The sequence below is a fragment of the Triturus cristatus genome, chromosome 11, assembly GCF_964204655.1.
Source record: "Triturus cristatus chromosome 11, aTriCri1.1, whole genome shotgun sequence".
NCBI classification, from domain to species: domain Eukaryota; kingdom Metazoa; phylum Chordata; class Amphibia; order Caudata; family Salamandridae; genus Triturus; species Triturus cristatus.
This window is the reverse complement of record NC_140594.1, coordinates 1,033,648,246-1,033,667,891: the sequence shown is the minus strand read 5'-3', so window position 1 is coordinate 1,033,667,891 and position 19,646 is coordinate 1,033,648,246. Positions and strand designations below refer to the sequence as shown.

At 45.4% G+C, this 19,646-nt stretch overlaps 1 protein-coding gene across 1 annotated transcript in view; it reads right to left on the bottom strand.

Moving 5' to 3' along the window:
* KPNA4 (karyopherin subunit alpha 4) overlaps nucleotides 1–14,024 on the bottom strand; it is a 221,095-nt gene extending 207,071 nt beyond the window's left edge. Inside the window, exon 1 of the mRNA XM_085635233.1 lies at nucleotides 13,666–14,024. Within this exon, the coding sequence (XP_085491359.1) occupies nucleotides 13,666–13,734 (69 nt within the window). The 5' untranslated portion in view covers nucleotides 13,735–14,024. The remainder of the gene's footprint in view (nucleotides 1–13,665) is intronic.
* Nucleotides 14,025–19,646: the final 5,622 nt, after the last annotated feature.

Here is a 19,646-nt window from a genome sequence, read left to right as displayed (position 1 = left end):
AGAGAACTGACGCATTACGCTGACGTGGCTCTCTTATGGCTCCGGAGACGTCATACGGAGTCGCGAGTGGAGCCGTGGTAGGACGTCCACGTCGGCGTGGAGAGCTCGGGAAAAAAATTCCGTAGAATGCTGGCGCAGGGGATATTCACAAGGTGAGGAATACACTGGCAGATGTATCCATCAGAATTATCCTTATGTGACAGGATTTTTGTTCAACAGTAATCCCAGAAGATGAAATTGCGAACTCTTGGCACTTCCTCATGAATACAAGCAACTCCAAGAGTCATTCACGTCTGTTCTGCCTATAAAAACCAAGGCTTGTGTTATCCCTTGGGACTTGCGACAATAGCCTATTAATTGGCTATTGTGCCAGCGGCAAGATATAACGAGTGGCCAGCAATGTCTCTACTCATGCTGGCCACTCCGTTATATCTTGGCACTGGCACAATAGCCAATTAATAGGATATTGTCGCAAGACCCAAGGGATAATTTTTATAGGCAGAACAGACGTGAATGACTCTTGGAGTTGCTTGTATTCATGAGGAAGTGCCAGGAGAGTTCGCAATTTAGTTATCTGGCAGTAAGCGTTTGCTTATTAATAAACAATCGCCACTAGAATAACCGCCCTGACGAAGTTCTTTTTACAAGAACGAAACGCGTTGGCTGCCCGATGTTTTGTCAAAAATGAAAAAAGAATAAAGAAAATCTGAATAATGTGAACTATTGGATGGACACTTATAAATTTACTGTTTGTTATTTGTTTGAGGTGGTGTAACCCACAGTGGGTATAAGTTTGTATTGATCTTGTGGATCACCCCTTGGGAACAGCGGGGTAGTGGAGCTGCACACCGTGTTAGCTAATTACTCTGATTCTAGTTTGGATTGGCAGACGAGAGGTGCGACACAAACACTTCTTGTGTGTGTAGGGTTGTGCTGTTTCCTTTTTTGTTTCAAGTAATCCCAGAAGGTACAATATGGGACGGTATCAGAGTATAAGGGTATTGATGGTTACAGACAATAAAACAATGACAGCGGGAGGGGGGGGGGGGGGGGATTAGCATAGCGCCTTAAATCAGACGTACGACTTGTGTAAAGGAACTCTAAATTTATCTGGGAGGTAGGTGAAAATGCCCCAAAAAATCTGCAACTCAACGCCCAACAAACATCACCCTTTAATATTCATAGACGGATAAGGAGAGCAGCTGGAAAGTGTAATCAGAGGGCTGGTCTCACTTAGGTGATAGTCGTGCAAACATGCTGGCTACTGGGTGCACGGGGGTGGAGGTGAGTGGGACTAAATATGAATGGCTGTGGCAAAGAAAAGTAATGCAGGAAGTAAATGGAAGATAGATACACAGTGTAGTGGGGGTACAGGACGTCCTCAAACATGCTGGCTACTGGGTGCACGGGGGTGGGGGTGAGTGGGACTAAATATGAATGGCTGTGGCAAAGAAAAGTAATGCAGGAAGTAAATGGAAGATAGATACACAGTGTAGTGGGGGTACAGGACGTCCCCATCGGAATGTGGGCATGGGTTCTTGTTACACTTTTATTATTGTGGGCATGGGTTCTTGTTAGTTTTATTATTGTTTTGTTCTGTGCTTAATTTGTACCATCGCCTATTTGAAGAACCGAAAGCAATTGTATTGATGTCTCGCTGAGAAAGTATGAATTTTTAGATGTGGCAAATTGTATTAAAACAAGGTCTGTAGCCATAGACTGCTGAGGACATTTCACTAGCCCAACACACATTAAGACAGTTACAGGAATATTAAGCAATGAAAATAATAAGGAAGCAAAAGTCACCACATATCAGCATTTCTATACAGCACAAATTGAAGTGTTGCCCACATTGTAAGTTTTTTTTATTCAACAGTCTAAACACAAACACTATCAAAGATTAAAAGTATCGGAATACATTTCTCTTGTAATTCCAATCAAAATAAACGCTGAAAATGTTTTATTTTTTGTTTTCCACTTTTAGCATGATGTCATCTGCAGATTAATCGGGAACCAAGGCTGTAAGACTACTTCGACTAGGCCAAGCTTTTCACAAGACTAGTCGCCTACAGAAGTGGCAGCAACCACATGCGCCAAAGACCAGACAATAAGGACCTTCTGGAAGAGCTACTGGTGGCACATCCATGGTCAAGCCCCTTCCACTAGACAACCACCACATGGTGAGGGTTCAAGCAGAAGTACAAGTGGTCAAGCATTATATTAACATTCCACTGGATCCCTCATCCTCTAAAAATAAAATGTGCCGCAATTAACTTAAACAAGTGACAGCAAAGACAATACAGGGTTAACCAACTCCACAGTGTACATGGTGGCTACCTTCAAACCCACTCTTCGTTGATGTGCCAAGAATGTTACAATTGCTGCTGGACCCTTAATAGGAAGACAATGTCTTCCCAACCCAGATAGTGAGGGAAACCGGCGGTGAAGCTTGGTGCCAAACAATCTGAACATAACTCTTAAACAAGGATCTTTCTGGGATGCCCTCCCATGCCCAATCTACTGCAAATTAACTGTCAATCCATATGTCATGCCTTAAGAAAATTACTGAGAAGGGCATCTCCAACCAACTATACCAAAACAGAAACAATACCATGCCTGGGACCATATCCGGCTCAGCAAAAGAGGGCAATCATGTAAGTGTTTGATGACATCCTGCATATCTCCAGTGCCTTCTTGACTGCTTGTAGCCTATGACACAATGATAAAGTTTTACTTGGCACACCAAACTCCCATATGTACTTACGAGACTTTCTGCCACAAACATAATCGTACTTAGAGAAGATACCAGCTTGTCAGTGCTTTTCTAGCTGCAAGCAAACCTAATGCAGTGAAAGCAAATCACACAGGGCCCCAACATCCGCCTGGAGTCTTCATCTTTTGTATCGCTCCACTAGCCTCCTTTAGCCCCAATCAGGAGGCAGGCTACATTCATATGGTCGGCTGACTTCTCCCCTACACAAAAATACAGTAAGATTACTAACCTCAGTCATCAGCGTGTGGCAATAGCAGTTTACCCACAGGTCTACTAGTCCTGTTCCAAGCACAAGACTATTTTTCAATATACTGAAACCTACTGTAAAGTACATTGAATTGTAAATCTGAAACATGCCTTAGCCCAATAGCATCATAGAATAGTACTGGGATTGACCATGTATCATCTTGCTGACAGCAACAACTCTGCATAGTACAAACTCAAGTTTTTAATAGTTTTAAGACAGGCAGCCTTGTGTACCACATGGCACTAGTTTATTAACTGCAGAATGTAATACAGCTTGTAGAGCACTCCAGTCCAAGATTGTCACAATAGTTACTTGGGACAATGGCAGTAAAACAAACTGCACCACGGAAGACCTGCATACCTTTTTAGGTCTTGCATGCGCTACTCTGCGAGGCATTTAGTTAAGGGCTTTTCAACGCTGAACACGCGCTTGTATTTTTTTTTATATAATTAACCCGCGACTGGCCTTTGCATGCGTCTTTCAAAGAAAGACAGCACGCAATTGGCCCAAGGTGGATGCATGTCCCGCCTTCTTTCTCCCCTGGCCTAGGGTGCTCGGGAGTGAGCATCAGCGCCATCTTTTTCCAATTATCGCGCCCGCTCTCGTGTTCGCGTTAATTGAAAACAGATGGAGCTGGCCCTGGTGCACTTTTTCTACAAACACGGCGCTTTCACTTTTGTCCGCGCTTGTTTTTTTCAAGTTCTCTAGAAAGGTGATGGTTAGTAGACAGACATAGGGCAGATTTACTGTCCTTCGTGTTAAGTAAAGCGGCATACTCATGCTGCCCCAAAACTTTGTGTCAGTTATGGGCGTGGACATTTCGGTGTATTTGTTTTGTACAAGTGACAGTAGTTGCCGAAGCGCGAACTTGTGCGTTGGGGTGGGAAATGCAAAAAATGTTGGTATGATAAGAATCAGGTGCAGTTCATTTCCGTATTATCTAACCTTGTACAACTGGAACGTAGCCCGAGTAATATGTAAAGCCGTACTTCTGATGAGCACGCCGTGGAGACGAGTCATGCGGAAATATGGTGCTGCATCAATCACATCGTATAAGGCAGTTAGAGTTACAACAAACAGAACCAATGTATTACGACAAACAGAACAATTGTATACCGCACATGTATCTCTCCCCCCAACACACAATCACTTTTTATGGTCCCCTTATGTGTATGTATATGTTGTTTCGCCAAGCTCCTAAATGGCAATTGTCCCACAAACTGGCCTTAGGGACTTTACTTGTCAGAAGCGAGTCAGGGTAACATCTGCTCACGGGAGGACTCAAGCGATAATACTTAAAAAGGTGATTTGTGAAAACTCTAAAGATGCTTCTAGTGTTCTCATGAGTGGGGCTTTGTGCCCTAGCGACTTCTAGACATTTATGTTTAATCAGTTAGGTGTTCCCGCTTAATGAGCAACGCGCAGGTGCCCAACTCAACTGCCTTCGGATCTTTGAAATGATATGGGGATACACGCGGTTAGTCTATTCAACTCAGTTGAAGAAAAACACAAAGCCACCCGTACTCTTTAATAAGTATTTCGAGTTTGTTAATCGTTTATTTTAACCAATTTGTTTGTGATCCTCAAACCAGCATCCACCTTCTAGTCGCGCATGCCCACCATACCCACACGTCTTGACCCTGCTGACAGTCTAGTCAATCATTGCCCTGGCTACACCAATTATGTGGGACAGGTAAAGTCTCTGTGGGGTGCTCTCTGGTATATCTGATGCTACAACAACGCTCCCCGAACACCAGTACATGTAATAGAAGCTGCAGGGCTACACTCATGGGATCATGAGAATAGCACTCAGAGTACCTACTATTCTGGTTAGATATGCCTTACTAAAGGTGCACAAGTATCCAGTGTGATTCTCCGCATCGAGACACTTATCAGGATGATGCTTCTTTTAGCAAGAGCCTGCCCCGACTACCAGATCAGTTAAGGCCAGCCCCTCAGTTTGAGAGTCCCTGCTCTACAGACATATATGCCAACTTTGACACCCCCCCCCCCCCCCCCCAAATCCTCAATAGCACAGAGTTCAGAGGTTTCTGAAACCCGCCAAGGAATACTCCACAACAAGCATGGATTCCAAAGCAAGTAAGATGTAGAGGCAAAAAATACACATGCATATCCAGACGTTCACTTGTCCTATTAACGCAGCGCCACAGTCTTAAATACTATTCCTTTGGGTGGCTGCTTGAATTGACGTCAGGTGCCCGTGCTATCAACACCCCTGCGGGAGAGCCCTTCAGTTGATCTTGGTGATCAGAGCATTACATTCCTGTCTCAGCAGAATACTCCCCACGTTCAATATAATGCCTGTGTGACAAGCAGGTACTTCAATCAGGAGCGTTACCGAAATGATGTGACAGTGGAATATCGGATTGATGCATGGTTGATGTGACAGTGGAATATCGGATTGATGCATGGTTGACTAAATTATGCAGCAAGAAACGGCAAATTATGCAGCATGTTGTTATCACTTCATTATTTTGTACTTTTTAAATATGGGGACGCGCAGCGTTACAGGAGCCAGCAGTGGGGGCAAAATAATCACCGTGCTACCGGAGGACTTCACATACCAGGAGGTAGAGGGGCAGCGTCATCAACAGCGGCCCCTCCCTCCCGCACCGGAACTTTAAAGCGACAACGCCCCTACCGCCTCGCCGGGCTAAGCCCGGGCCACCCCTCTTTCGTTACGGCTGGGGGAACGATTTGTGAGTACATTGCATCCTACTCTTTCCATTGATTAGCTTGTCTTGTCATGCCCCCAAAGGAGGCCAGAGGGAGAGCGGTTAATGCTAACCTCACAGGAACTATGGACCAGTTTATTACCAGGGTAAATAGTGTCATATCAGGAGATCACGATAATGGAACGTCGAGTTTCCCAGGACCTCGCGATGGCCAGGAGGTCTTCAATGGGACACATTGCTAATGTGCGGTCTCCTGTCCATCAAGGTCAATATAGTGGTATTGCTGTATTACCATTCTCAGAACCCCTGATTACACATTCATCACCCTGTGGTACATCTCATGTTGCCTTGGGGGAACATTCCATGGCTTCCGATTCGTTATTGACATCTCCCCATATGTTGCCGTCCTATCCCAGTATAGTTACGGAGAACACCACCAGGCAACTGCGGGAGAGACACCCAGGGGCTATTCCTAAGTATAAGCAAGGGTTGTCTAACAATAATGGCGGGAAGAAAAGGAAAGCCGCGAGGCACACTAGAAATACTAGGATAATGCCTGCCATATTGGAGCAGCCCAATATGGATTCTACCGCAAATATAATTGCACCTTTAGCTCACCCATCATCTATCAGAACACCATGCTAGGCTGCAAGTGGGGGGACATGCCAAGCTGACAGGGCAGAAGGGATGGCCCCCGAGCTGACTAATGTGTGATATATTTAGAATTCTCCTTCGTCCAGTAGAGGATCGATTAAGTAAAATTGAACAGCACTTATTGAGGATTGAGCAGGACTGTGGGAATCATTGATTCCCTAAAAAAGAAGGATGCTCACTCCAGGGTTTCCCAATCACTGGATAAAGTTAGAGGAGAAAATGTTCCAGCTGTCCCGGCTGTTCCGAAAGATCACTCAGCATTGACCACAGATCATCAGGTCCTAATCGAAGCCAGTAAGAGTATAGCTGCGGCTGCTGGCAGTAAATCATATCAGGATAACACACCCCAGCCTAGTGAGGGTGGTCGGGCCTCTATAGGCCAGGTTTCTAAGGGGAAAAATATCTTACATTTACCCCCGGAAGCCTGTCCGTTTGTGGTAATCCTAGCAGGGGTCCCTGAATTGAGTAAGCATGAAGTTGAATCTCCTGAAACTTTGAGGAACAGGGTTGTCCATTGGTTAAATCAAAATAGACCACTGCCACCACATATAGTGTGTAAAATACTCATGGTTAGGAGGGTCCCATGGGTAGGACACCTGGCCAAGAACATAAGGGGGGATTGCATTTTGATTAATTTCAATGACCCTAAAATAGTCGAGTATATTTGTAACTGGAGACAACCCAGCTTGGGAGTAACTATTCGTGCCCTTCCATTGACTTATTTTTATCCCCCAGGTCACTTAATCTTTAGCGGATGGGTGGACACTAGTACAACGGAATTGGAGGGGGCTGCCGCATGGGGGTTGGCTTAGGCCCTTACTACCCATAGATGTGACCCCCATTCAAAATTGATTTAGCAGTTTGGAGGCTGTCGATAGACTCCAGGATAGAGTAGGAGTACCGACTACCCCCTTGTTCCCCTTAGGCTGTTGCATTACTAGTCCTTCTGCACCACTCCAGCTTTTGGGTTCTGAATTATCAACTCCTGCCAGTGTACCACAGAGAGCTACCATCATTGCTGGCAGATACTCGGACCACTCTCCAAGTCCCTTAATCTCCTGCAATGGTCTTTCCTGCCATTTTAAGCTTGTTTCGTGGAATGTGGCGTGCCTACGAAATAAGCTTTCCCTACCGGACTGGAATGACTTTATTGATGGGTACGATTTGTGTTTATTTCAGGAAACCTGGAGCCATGAACCTCTGTATAAGCCTGGTTTTTCCTGTTTCCATGTACCAGCTACCTCGGTAGGCCGAGGACGTCCATCTGGAGGACTCCTGGTATGGGTTAGGGCAGAGCTTAACCTTAAGATCACTCACCATTCTTGTTCTACGTTAGATGTAATGAGACTCTCTCTCTTAAGGGTACGAAGAGTAATAATACCTGGGAACTTTTTAATATATATGCTAGAGGTACTCAAGGGGGGGGGGGGCATAATCCTCTACCATCTCTGCTCTTTCTGATATGCTTCTTTCCTGTCCCTCTGATTCCTTTATTTTGGTTGCTGGTGACCTTAATTGCTCTTTTGAGCCTTTAGCAGCAGAAGACACTCTGGGAATCTATGATGAGGATGCCAGATGGGGCATCCCTTCTCTGTCGCTTAAGCCAGTGAAGAGATGGTTACCGGTTGTCATTCAATTGAATGCCCTAATGTTAGAGTTTGGTTAAGAGCTGCAAATAGGCGTACGACTTCCGATGCTATGGGAGCAACTACATATAATAGGGTCCCCTGCCAAAGTAGAATTGACTATATATACATTGACAGGAGGGCATGGAAGTTTGTGGATGATATGGTCATTATAACATCAGTAAGTAGTGATCATAACCCCCTGTCCCTTACAATGTTGAAAATGTGGCATAGGAAGGAGCACACCTCTATTACTGGATCAAGAATGCTAACTAGGACAGTCTTACCATCCAATTGCAATAGATTTCTCAAATGGCCTAAGTTCATTTTGAATGAGCTAAGATTAAGTACCCTAGAAGAAATCCTTAGTGACCAGACTCTCAGGCTTTCTGCAGCATGTAAGGATAGGGCTGGGCCTGTCGCTGCAGTATCAATTTATGATGACACCATAGATTTGATTGGTAGCCTGTTTTTAGATCCTAGTAAAAAACGCTTGATAAGTGCTAAGCCATCACAAAAGTGATTCAACAGGAATTGCAGACTTGGTCTTCGCTATTAAATCTAACATCCCGGGTGATGTCCTGCTGGCAAGACTGCAATATAGGCAGGCCATTGTAGATGCTAAGAGGGAATGGGAAGAACTATATTGGGATAGTCTAAAAACTGCGAGCCAGTCTAAGGACGGCGAGCTTTTTTGGACTTTAGTGAGAAGATCCAATGGACGCGATTTGGACCAAATTCCTAACCATATAACGGATAGGGACTGGTTTGAGCACTTTAGGAAATTGTATGTAGGGGATGAGCAATCAGGTGGCCCAGGGCTTCCTAGTGGAACCACAGCCACCGATCCTGTTCAGGTTTCATTCAATAGGATAGAGAAGAAAGAGGTGGAGGCCGCTATAAATAAGATTGTACCCGCTAAGGCTCCGGGACAAGATGGGATTCCGGGTGATTTATTTAAAACTAATACTGAGGGATGGGCCTCTTATTTTGTGATCCTTATTAATACTCTGCTGGAAGGCTCACCGGTCCCGAATTCTTGGAAAGGGGCCGAAGTAATCCCTATTTATAAGAGGGGTCCAAGGGGGGACGCCACCAACTACCGTCCAATTAGTGTCATAGACGCTGGGCAGAAGTTGGTTGGCAGGGTTCTCTTGGAGAGGGTCCTCTCATGGGCGGATGAAAACAACATTATCTCACAGTTCCAGGCGGGCTTTAGGACCTGTACAAGTACGATTGACCAGGCATTTAGGCTGGCGCTTTTATATTGGAAGGTGGTTACCATTGGCAAGGGCGGTCTTTACTTGCCATTTATTGACCTGAAGACCGCCTTTGACTTGGTCCCCCGTGACCGCCTATGGCTGGTCCTGCAGGAGACGGGGATCCCCTTGCCCATCTTGAACCTCCTGGTTCGTATACATGATGGTAATTATGCTCGCAATAGATGGAGGTCGCAGGAGCAAAAAAATTGCTAACATTCCTGTGAATAGAGAGGTCCGCCAAGGATGTGTATTGGTACCTACACTCTTCACGCTATTTGTGAACGGTGTAGTTTCTTTTTTGCTTGAAGCCAATGCCGACGCCCCGGTCCTGGCGGGTGATAAAGTCCCCGCACTACTTTTTGCGGACGATACGTTGTTAGTATCGAAAACTCCGTCAGGTTTATAGAAGCTGTTGGACCGTTTCTCTCAGTTTTGTAAGTTGAGGGGCCTTGCCATCAATACTTCTAAAACTAAGCGTCTTTATTTTAACCCGAGTAAATCGTCTAGATCTACTTTGATTCGACGAAATGCCATTAGAGCGCGTCAAAGAGTTTGACTATTTGGGGATTAGAATCTCGGATAAATATAAATGGCAGCCTCACATTGATAAAATGGCGCTAAATCATAAGCGATTAGTAGGAGCATTAGGGAGGGAACTTTGTGCCTCTACCACCAAGCCCATTGCTCCTGCTCTGGAAATTTACGCTGGAAAAGCTGTAGGCAGCGCCCTCTATGGTGCAGAACTTTGGGGCTTTGGTTGTGTAGATGTGCTAGTTACTTCAGAAAATACGTTTTTTTAGGGAGCTTGTATCGCTCCCGAGGGGCACCCCAACCAAGCCACTCCTGAGTGACTTGGGTCGGCGTACTATTAAAGACCTAGTCACTCTGCGTCCTCTTTTATATTGTGCGCGGCTATGGCGTACTCCAGAGCTCTCTAGATACGCTGATGGCTTAAGAGGTTATGAATGTCCAAGGAGCTCACAGAATTGGATTGCTAGTTAATATAAAGAAGCTTCTTCTGGCAATAGGCCTTGCAACTGCTTGGGAGTCTGGGGCACCGTTATCTATGGCAGAAATTAAGAGAGCTTTTTGGGCATGGGTTGATAACCAATAACAGAGGGACCCAAATCAAGGTAGGTTGACTGAGGCATTTTGGCAGCATAAATCTACGCCCCGCCTGGAGCCCTATCTAGATTTTATTATGAAGCCTAGGGATAGATCTCTTTTTATTCAGTTTAGGTTGGGCACCCTCCCTCTTCGTGATCGCACTAGTAAGTGGAAGCCTCCGCACCAAACCCCTGTGGATTGCCCAAATTGCTTAGGTGTTACTGAAAATATTCCCCACTTTCTTTTTGCATCCCCAGCCTATTCGAACCCCAGACTGAAATGGCTAAAACCTGTGTGTCTGCAGCTTGGAACTAGGGACCACTCTGTTGCACTTAGAAAACTCAAGGCTGGTGTTAGTACAACCTCAGTCTGCGGGGTGGCTAAATTCCTAAGATGGGCATGGCTGATTAGGAGGATGGCTATGTGATTAATTTTTATGAAATCGTTCTTAATATTTACAAAGCTGCTAAAGTTTAATACTATTTTTAACTATTTATTGTAACAGAAAGGTCTTTAAAATTACGTCTTTTTTAATGTCTTTTATGAACTGTGTTCCAACTTGTAAATGTGCTTTTATGATATCAATTATCGAAATAAAGCTTTGTACTACTACTAAAAAAAATAATAATAATATGGTTATACTGTCGGGCAAAAATGTAACTTCATTAATGTTGGTTTGCCAACCAAATACTAGTGAACCTATGCCACAGGGCCTTCCGCTGCACGTGAACACGTTGCCATGGTTTTAGTAACTTATGATCAGTTTGAGCTAGAAACACTTGTTTTGCTAACATCTGCAGATAATGCAGCAGATGGATTAAGTGGCCAATGCGGCAAATACATGCTCATCTGGAGGGGGTGGGGGGGGCATCCACGTACTCATTCCAGTGGCCCTCACAATAAGCAGTGAAAATTGAAGAATACTGGATGTCTGTAATAAGTTGTGTGGCACTGTGGAGATGCATCCAGCATTTTCATGTTGCTGTAAATCATTTCAACATACAAGATCAATCAGAACAATGACAACGCTCCCAACAACTGTCAGATCCTATGATGTTGAGTATTGACAATCTCGCATGACCATAACAAGCATTGTCATAGCCAATAGGCCTCACCTTTGGGACCTTATAAGTATTTAGTTATGCAGCACAATATCCTTGGTGCAACAACATCAACTGTTGCATAGCTAAACACTTATAAGGTCCCAAAGGCGAGACCTATTGGCTATGCCAATGCTCGTTTTGGTTCCGCTGACTGGGAAAACACTTTGTCCAGCTTGAAAATACCCCACAATGCAAAAATTGGCACTAGCATTCCTGCTCGGGTACAAGAGACCGGCATGTGCGTGCAGAGCAGCACCATACATCTTTTGTTGCCAGTCAGGAGAAGCTGGCTCAGTGCACGATTGCTTTGGTAGCCTTGTATTAGGTTATTCCAGTACTGGGAGACAAAGACGCCGCTCAAAAGTACAGACATTCTATAGTAGTCAGATTGTGTTTAATTTGACGCCTTTTGGTAAATTTCTCTGTTTAATTTGTTAAAAGTACTGGGGATTTGACGGATTAGTTGTAGTGGTTGTATGTTATATGTGGACTGAACAAAACAGTATTAGAGGGGTATCGATCCCTAGGTTACAAAATTGACTATACTAACTACATTGACAGAACTACTACATTAGAGGTGGACATAATACAATACTAAATCAGATACGGGTTTATACCCAAGGAGAGTATTTGGAGCAACACAGTTTCCAATTTTATTTGGCACTGCCCACCCTTGCCTTCTTCAACAACTTATTTTGGTTGATCTGTTACACATTCATAACTTATTTAAATAGTATAACTTAATGGTTATAGGTAGTAGGAAATCTACTGTGAATTAAAATTTGGCACCATTGTCACTAGGCCATTCCAATTGTGGTCTGAGCGTTATGCTGTAAATAAGTTTTAATTGTATATAGTGAAATTGTTTGTTAATTTCAGCCCCGAGGAAGTTCTAACTATTTTCTACATTGTATAGGTCAACTCTGACTAGTTAAAGAATTGCAAGTAACTGATACAGCTGCCTTCTGAAAAGTTAAACAAAGCATTTGAGTCAACGTAAGACCAGGCTGAAACCTGCCCTTACTAATTAACACCCCAAACATTCTACAATGCAGGGACCTGGTTAGATCAACTGGCAGCCTTTTACATCATGTAAGAATCGAGTCTGTGAGAGGTTGTTTCTACAACTGGCAGTTGTATCTAGATCAACAACCCCCTTCACTGACCCAAGAAAGCACTTTTAGGGAAGCTAATTATAGGAAATAATAATACAAACTTCGATTGTGAAGACACAGACTAACTATAGGTAAACCGTAGTTACAGAAAAAAAATATAATGGTCGAGAAACGCATTTGGTATTCTTGGGGACAATGCCCACATTAACCTCACAAATGAGCCATTGTATTCATCACGTCAGTATGTGGCAAGTCAGCGGGTGGTCGACCACCCGCAGAACATTATTAGATAAGAGCGTAGGACTATCTAGTCTGCACTGACATATGTGAAGATCAGTAGCACAATGACTATCCAATATTTTTTTGTTATGTTCTGGTTCTCTTAGACAAAAAATATATATACATATATATTTGTGTTCCCTCACCTCCCGCCGGACTAAAGGATCCACGTTAATAACCGATGGTGGTAAAGTTTGTTTTTGAACCAGGATCGGCCTGACAAAAGCCGGACTCGCGAACCTAGGCAGCAGAGCCGCAGACGGAGGGACTAAACTAGCAGCAGAGGGCGGGAGAATCGATAGTGCCACCCATTCAATCCAGTCTCAGGCATCACCCTACCTCGCCCTATACTAACACAAGCAGGAACCCGGATAACCACCCCATGCGGATGTATATCACTCACGTCAACCATTATTCATGTCAGAAATATCCCTCCAGTCGGTGATTTCCCCTGCATAACCAAACGTGCCCATCACTTATGAAAGTCACCTAACCCATGACCCTATTCCTCATTACCTTGTCCGCGGCTACTATCTACCCACCACTACCACAACACAGAATTCAAACATATTTCTTTACGCTGGCGTCGCTCTAGAACCCCCAGAACTACCTCCCCACTACTGCTTCCAACACCAGTAGTATTCCCCCGCCAATAGGCCGGGCGGCCTATCTAGGCCTCTTCCGGGTCGCACACCACTTGCTGAAGTCCCAGAACAGAACAGGACATGGGTAGAAAGGCTGGGACTGGACGTTGGACCGGAGCGAGTCGGCTGCCTCCCGCACAATATGACTACGGCTGCGTACCTCTAAGTCGCGGCCTTTGTTCTTGAAATTCTTGAGGCGCTGGTTGTCTAGTTTCTCACTGTCGGCCATGGTGAGTTAGGGACTCCGGGCGACGCTGCACTGATCGTCGGGTGGAAGAGACGGAATGTGGCGGGACTCACAGCTGGTTCTCTGCGCGGTGTGCACGGCAGTCAGAACGTTTGATTTCCTCGCTTGTTGCTTGGGCGGAATGCCGGCACAGAAGGGGGAAGCCTCGCTCTGGGAGGTGCCGGCGTGCCACGCCCATTACCAGCAGACTGCCGTTTCTGATTGGCCGACGAGCAGAACCGATTGCAGCGAGGTACCGGCACGCGAGACTCTGACGCACGCACGTACAAGTCTACTGTCTGGGGCCAACCGCAAGGGCCGACGATCTAAGAGAAATAAAAGACAGACTAAAATAAACTGTCATTGAGCCGTCCTCTTTCAGTGTCTAGCAAGCACCGAGACCATCTTGGAATGGGGCTATTTCAAAGTAGCTCAGATAAAAGCATCGAAAACGATTGAACTCTGTAGTTTAAAGATGGCTTTCAGTGCTGATGGGTGTGGTGTTATGCGTGCATTGGCAAAAATTCCCTTGCTAGCAGGAATATTTCTGATGCGCGGTTCTGGGGTTTCACCCGCCGCAGAGTATCGAAGAATTGTTTCTGTGCACTGGTTCATCCCTATATCGCCGGATGATAATTTATTACGATAAACTGGCTGATTAAGCTGAAGCCGCTCGGAGTTTGAGCTCCACCTTTTCGCCCATTTCTGCCCCATCGTAAATATTATTCTGATAGGGTGTTGGTTTTAAAGTTCTCTGCAATTGTTGTGCAGCTATTGTTACGTCTATATATATTATTGCCTTGTCTCCCTCACTTTACAAAACATATTTACTTTTTTGCTTAACTTAATGTGGGAGGGGTAATTATAAAATTCCATGTCAATATTTTCATGTAATAATTCTGTTTATTCAAAGAGATCCATAGCTTTTTACAAAGCTGAGTGCCTACAACCATTGCCAGCAGCGTATATGCAAGGATGAGGTTCTACACAGCTTTGCGTCTACATCCCGAAGGCTGGCAGCGATATTGGAATCGTATTATACAAAATCAAAACAATACAACCTAGGATAGCAAAGGGCTAACACCCCAATCATACCCGCCTCCCTCCCGATCCCCGCACCAGTCGCCTACCCTTCTAAGCCATATAAAAAGTGTGTGCTAATTAGGATGTTCCAGCGCAAGAAACCAGGGGGAAAAGAGAAAGGCACATTTTACAACTTATCCTCCCTGCGTCGCAGACCCGACGTCACACTAGCTCATTCACACACGCATTCATTGGTGGGGCCCATAACACCAACACTCGCACGTCTCCACTCAAGAGTCTGCACACAGGAGGGATGATGACTTTGCGCAGGACATGTGGGGGGTACCTTATTACCTATAGGGAAGAAAAGTTATTTTACAGAATATACATTAGCATCACCACCTATAGATTCCTAACCCTAAACATCAAGGCACTCCACCACTTGGTCGACGGACCAATTAGTTGGAGTGTTTGATGGTGATTTAGAACCAGCTAAAACACATTTAAGACTCAGAATCCTCTACTCTCTTCATTGAAAAACCACAAACTCGTAATTTCTGTTAATCAAATATTTGTTTATCTAAATATTGTTTGCAATTGATATTAGCATTTTTGGTCGATCAAAGTTTAGAATTTTGTTCAATTAGCACAAATCGCACGACATTTATATTTACCTATTCTTGCTATCTGGATTTTTCCCTTAATTCATTTGGCTCTGCATAACCGAATTTAGCCGTTAATTGTCCAAATAAAGCAGGTCAAAGCTCAAAGTCCAAAAGTTCTTTGCTCAGCATGTTACAGTCCCAAAGATCTCCAAAGGGCCAGAAATCGTGCAAGCATCTGTCATCGCCTGTGGGGTCAATAGAGGTTTGCGGTCATCGAGTAAGAAGGCAGCATCTGCATCAATCGATCTCCATTCTAAAACTCCTCCCTATTCTACTGCTCTTTTTATAATACATTTCGGGATAACATGAAACATTCTTAGGCTAAGAAGGCAGGTGATTAGCTAGTTAGAAACGTCCGATTTTTACATTATGAGGTTCTCATGGATTTTGCTGGTTCACTTCCTCTGTCCATGTTGCCCTTATGCAACATTGTAGAAGATAAGATTTGCTTGTATGTCCCAATTGTTCATTTAGACCAGATTTTACTGACTGAGGTTTGGCAGTTCTCCATGTTCCTATCCTTGACCAGGAACACTGTGACTTGGGGTCGCCTGGAGGTCTACGGAGCCAACCGGGTCTGCACAGTAGGTCACGAGACGGTGGCCACTTCTGAACTCCATTTCAGATGCCATATTTTGGTAGGCCCAAATGCCAACTTAAGCGAAACAAACACAAAAGAGTAATTAATACAAAGAAATGAAGATTCTAATGTTAAACCTTCACTAATCTCTTTATTTATTAGTATTTTCCTAGCTTTTAGCGACATTTAAAGCAATATTACTCACCTTTACGATCCAAAACGGGAACGCAAACGTCACATAAGTAACATAAATCATGCGATATCCTATTACCACATGTACTACTATTAATATGCGTACATAATTTAGTTATTAGAGTTATTTTGCCATGCAATAGCAATAAGTCCCACGTGTAATTGGTGTTTACAAAATTTGCAAAAGGTTGATTAGTATAACACATCACACCGTTAGTCAAATTATAATATAAGTAGGTTATATAATTAGTATTTTCATGCAAAATAGAGGAGGTATGCAACATTTTGCTTTACCAGCTCCATCAATCCCCCCATTGGTGATTTTTAACATCACCACACTACCTTAAATTTTTATAAAATGTGTAAATAGAAATGAATTCAGTTCTCTCAATAATTTGTTAGATCACATGATTGTTCCCCCTGTCTCTTCTTCTCTTGTCTTTTTATACATATTCTCTTTCCATTCTTCTAATTCTACCTCTTCAAATTCTCTTTCTTTTCTTTCTTTCTCTCTGTTCTTTAAAGTTTCTCTTTTTATGTTATTTCGTATTTTCCTTCTTTTGCTACATAAGCATCCTAATCTCAGAATTAATACTAGAATAATCACACATGTTACTGGAAATAAAAGTTTACCAATAAAGGTACTACCTAATTTTAGTAAAAAGTCTTTAATAGTAGAAAACCTTTTTCCAATCTTTTCCCAAATTCCTTCAACCTCCAGTGGAACAATGTCCTCATGCAAATCAGTTATATTCTTTATGTACGTCTTTAAATCGTGACTTTCGTCAGGAATATAAGTACAACAATGTTGAACCTTCAGCATTCCACAGACTCCACCCTCTTTTGCCAAAATTTTATTAAGGGCAAGTCGATTTTGCATCACCATGGCACGCATGGCAACCATTTAGGTATTTACCAATAAAAATCCTTCAGCAGTGCTTGTTGACAAGCGATCCACTACTGTTGATAATCTTCTAATTTTATGTGCATTCAGAGATATTCCAACTGCTGGTATCAACGCTCCAAAAATGTCTCCTACAATTTCTGACCAAATTCTCTTCTCCTACGTGTTAGTTGTCTATCTCATGTGCACCATCTTTTCGTCTTCCCACATGAAATATCATTGGGAAAACCAGGCCTAGATAGCGTGCCATACCAATGGTCGGGTAATCGATAATAAGCTTTGTTCCCGCAGATAAAATATAATCCAGGAAATACCGGATCATTTCCTCCTTTAAATCCCCATCCACCCATGATTCTATAAGTATCATGGCAATCACTTGTACCTATGAAATAGTTATCATATGCAGTTTGATTTCTTCTAATACACAATTTCCCTTTCTGAGGCCAATCTAGAGCCATTGCTGGACTAGCTTCTCCTTTCAAATGTTTTTCTCTTTCAACATCCCAAACTGTCTTTTCTTCTCTTCCCTCAGGTATCTTCTTTTGCATTTTTTTTTTGAAATTTTTTTTATTGTGCAGAAAGAAGGTTACAAGCACGGGCCTACAACCACCAGGGCCGGCCGCTAGTAGGTAAAAGATCAAACAGTGCAATCACAATGACTGGCCCACCGGGGCTCCGCACCCTACAGAAAGCAGACTGCACATAAAGGAAATCAGGATACACCCTTTTAACATAAATAACAACTTAAAACAAAAGCGAGGGGGGAGGAGCCTAGCGCGCAACCAAGATGGCCGCGTAGGTGCGAGGCTCCCGAGGACCTCCGCGACCTCCTGAATTAATCCTGGCGATATCCTGTCCTTGTTGAGGGGACTGTGTCGGGGAACCCGAGCTGAGGCGCCGCCCGTTTTTTGGGCTCGAATCGCACCCCGAACACCGGTGGGAGCATCGATCGAAGGTTGCGGCCTTCTCCTCGCCGGCCCCCCGGATTGGAGTAGTGGGGTGATCCGGGGACAAAGTGAATAACAGCGGCGAGCGGGGCTGGGCGGCTCGCGTACCCCGCACTTTCACTTTCGCTTTTGCGCCCTCCTTGCTTCCAGCGGGGTCGGGCTGCGGAGCGGGGTGCGGTGGTGTGGCCTTGTCCAGGTGCCCGGCTGACCCGCCGGCGGTGGGTTGTCCCGCGGCCCGGTGGTCGCCCCCGCCCCCCCCCTGACACCCGTGATTTGGTGTGGCGGCCCGTTTGGAGATCTTGGCACGACGGTGGAAGAGCCAGCATGTCCACCAAACAAGATGGCGACCGGGCGAAGATGAAGACAACTCGCCGTGGCACGGCGCACCAGGCCAATAGTATGGATCGCTACACGCTCCAGAAGGGTTCTCCGGAGACATCGCGGACATCCCCGGTGGGCCCGACGGAGGCACCTGCCCATCCGGCAGATCTGACCCTCCGGGACGTCATGGGCGCCATCGCGGAGATGAAGGCCTCAGTGGACCAGCGTTTTGATACCTTGGCGCAAAAAATTGACTCGGTCCTGGTGGATGTGGGCCTTGTGAGGGCAGACCTGTCAAAAACAAACGACCGAGTCGACTCCCTGGCCCACACCACTACGAGCCTCACGACGGACGTGGTGGCCCTCCAGAGGGAGGTGCGCCGGCTTGGCCAGGTGAGCGCCCTGATGGACCGGCGACTAGAGGATTCCGAGGGTCGGGCCCGGAGGAATAATGTCCGTATTATTGGTGTGCCGGAGGGCCGAGAGGCGGAGGCGGCGGATCTCTTCGTGGAAGAATTGATCCTGACCCATCTCCAGCCCCGGGGGCTGAGTAAGCTTTTTGCGGTGGAGCGTGCCCACCGGGTCCCCGGGGGCCGCCCTAAGACCGGTGCCCCGCCGCGGCCTCTTATTGCCCGGATTTTTAACTTTCGGGACAGAGATGCCATCCTCCAGACCTCCAGGCAACAGGGACCGGTCAGGCTGGACAACATGGACGTACACTTCTACCCAGACTTTACTCCGGCGGTCCAGAAGCAGCGACAGAGCTTTCTTGGTGTTAAACGTCGCCTAAGGGACCTAAACCTCAAGTACTCAATGCTCTTTCCGGCTAAGCTGAGGGTGGAGGTGGATGGCCGTACGCACTTCTTCGACCGGCCCGAGGCGGCTGGGGACTGGTTAGACACTTTGCCTGGGGATCGGGGCGGGGGGGGGCGCGGCTGGCGAGGAGGGCCCGCCGGATCAGAATTGAGGGGTGACTGTATAGGCCTTGCTCGGGATGTTGTTCCTTTACCATATTTTGCTTTCGTATGTTCCCCTCCCATGGAGGTCGGGTGGGGTCTGCTGGGGGCTTCCCTCCTCCTCTGGGGGACTAGTTAGTATTTAGCTATGGGGCGACAGGCACACTGCACTTTGGGGGGGCTGTCTGGGCTCATGCAGGGGTGCAGGGAGGGGGGAGTTCTGTTGGGACCGGGGGGTGGGGGGGGTGTGTTGTTTGTTAGCACCGCAAGGCAAACCCGCAACTGTTTTGTCGTTTTTAAGATGCTCGGTGGGGGACGACCGATTGT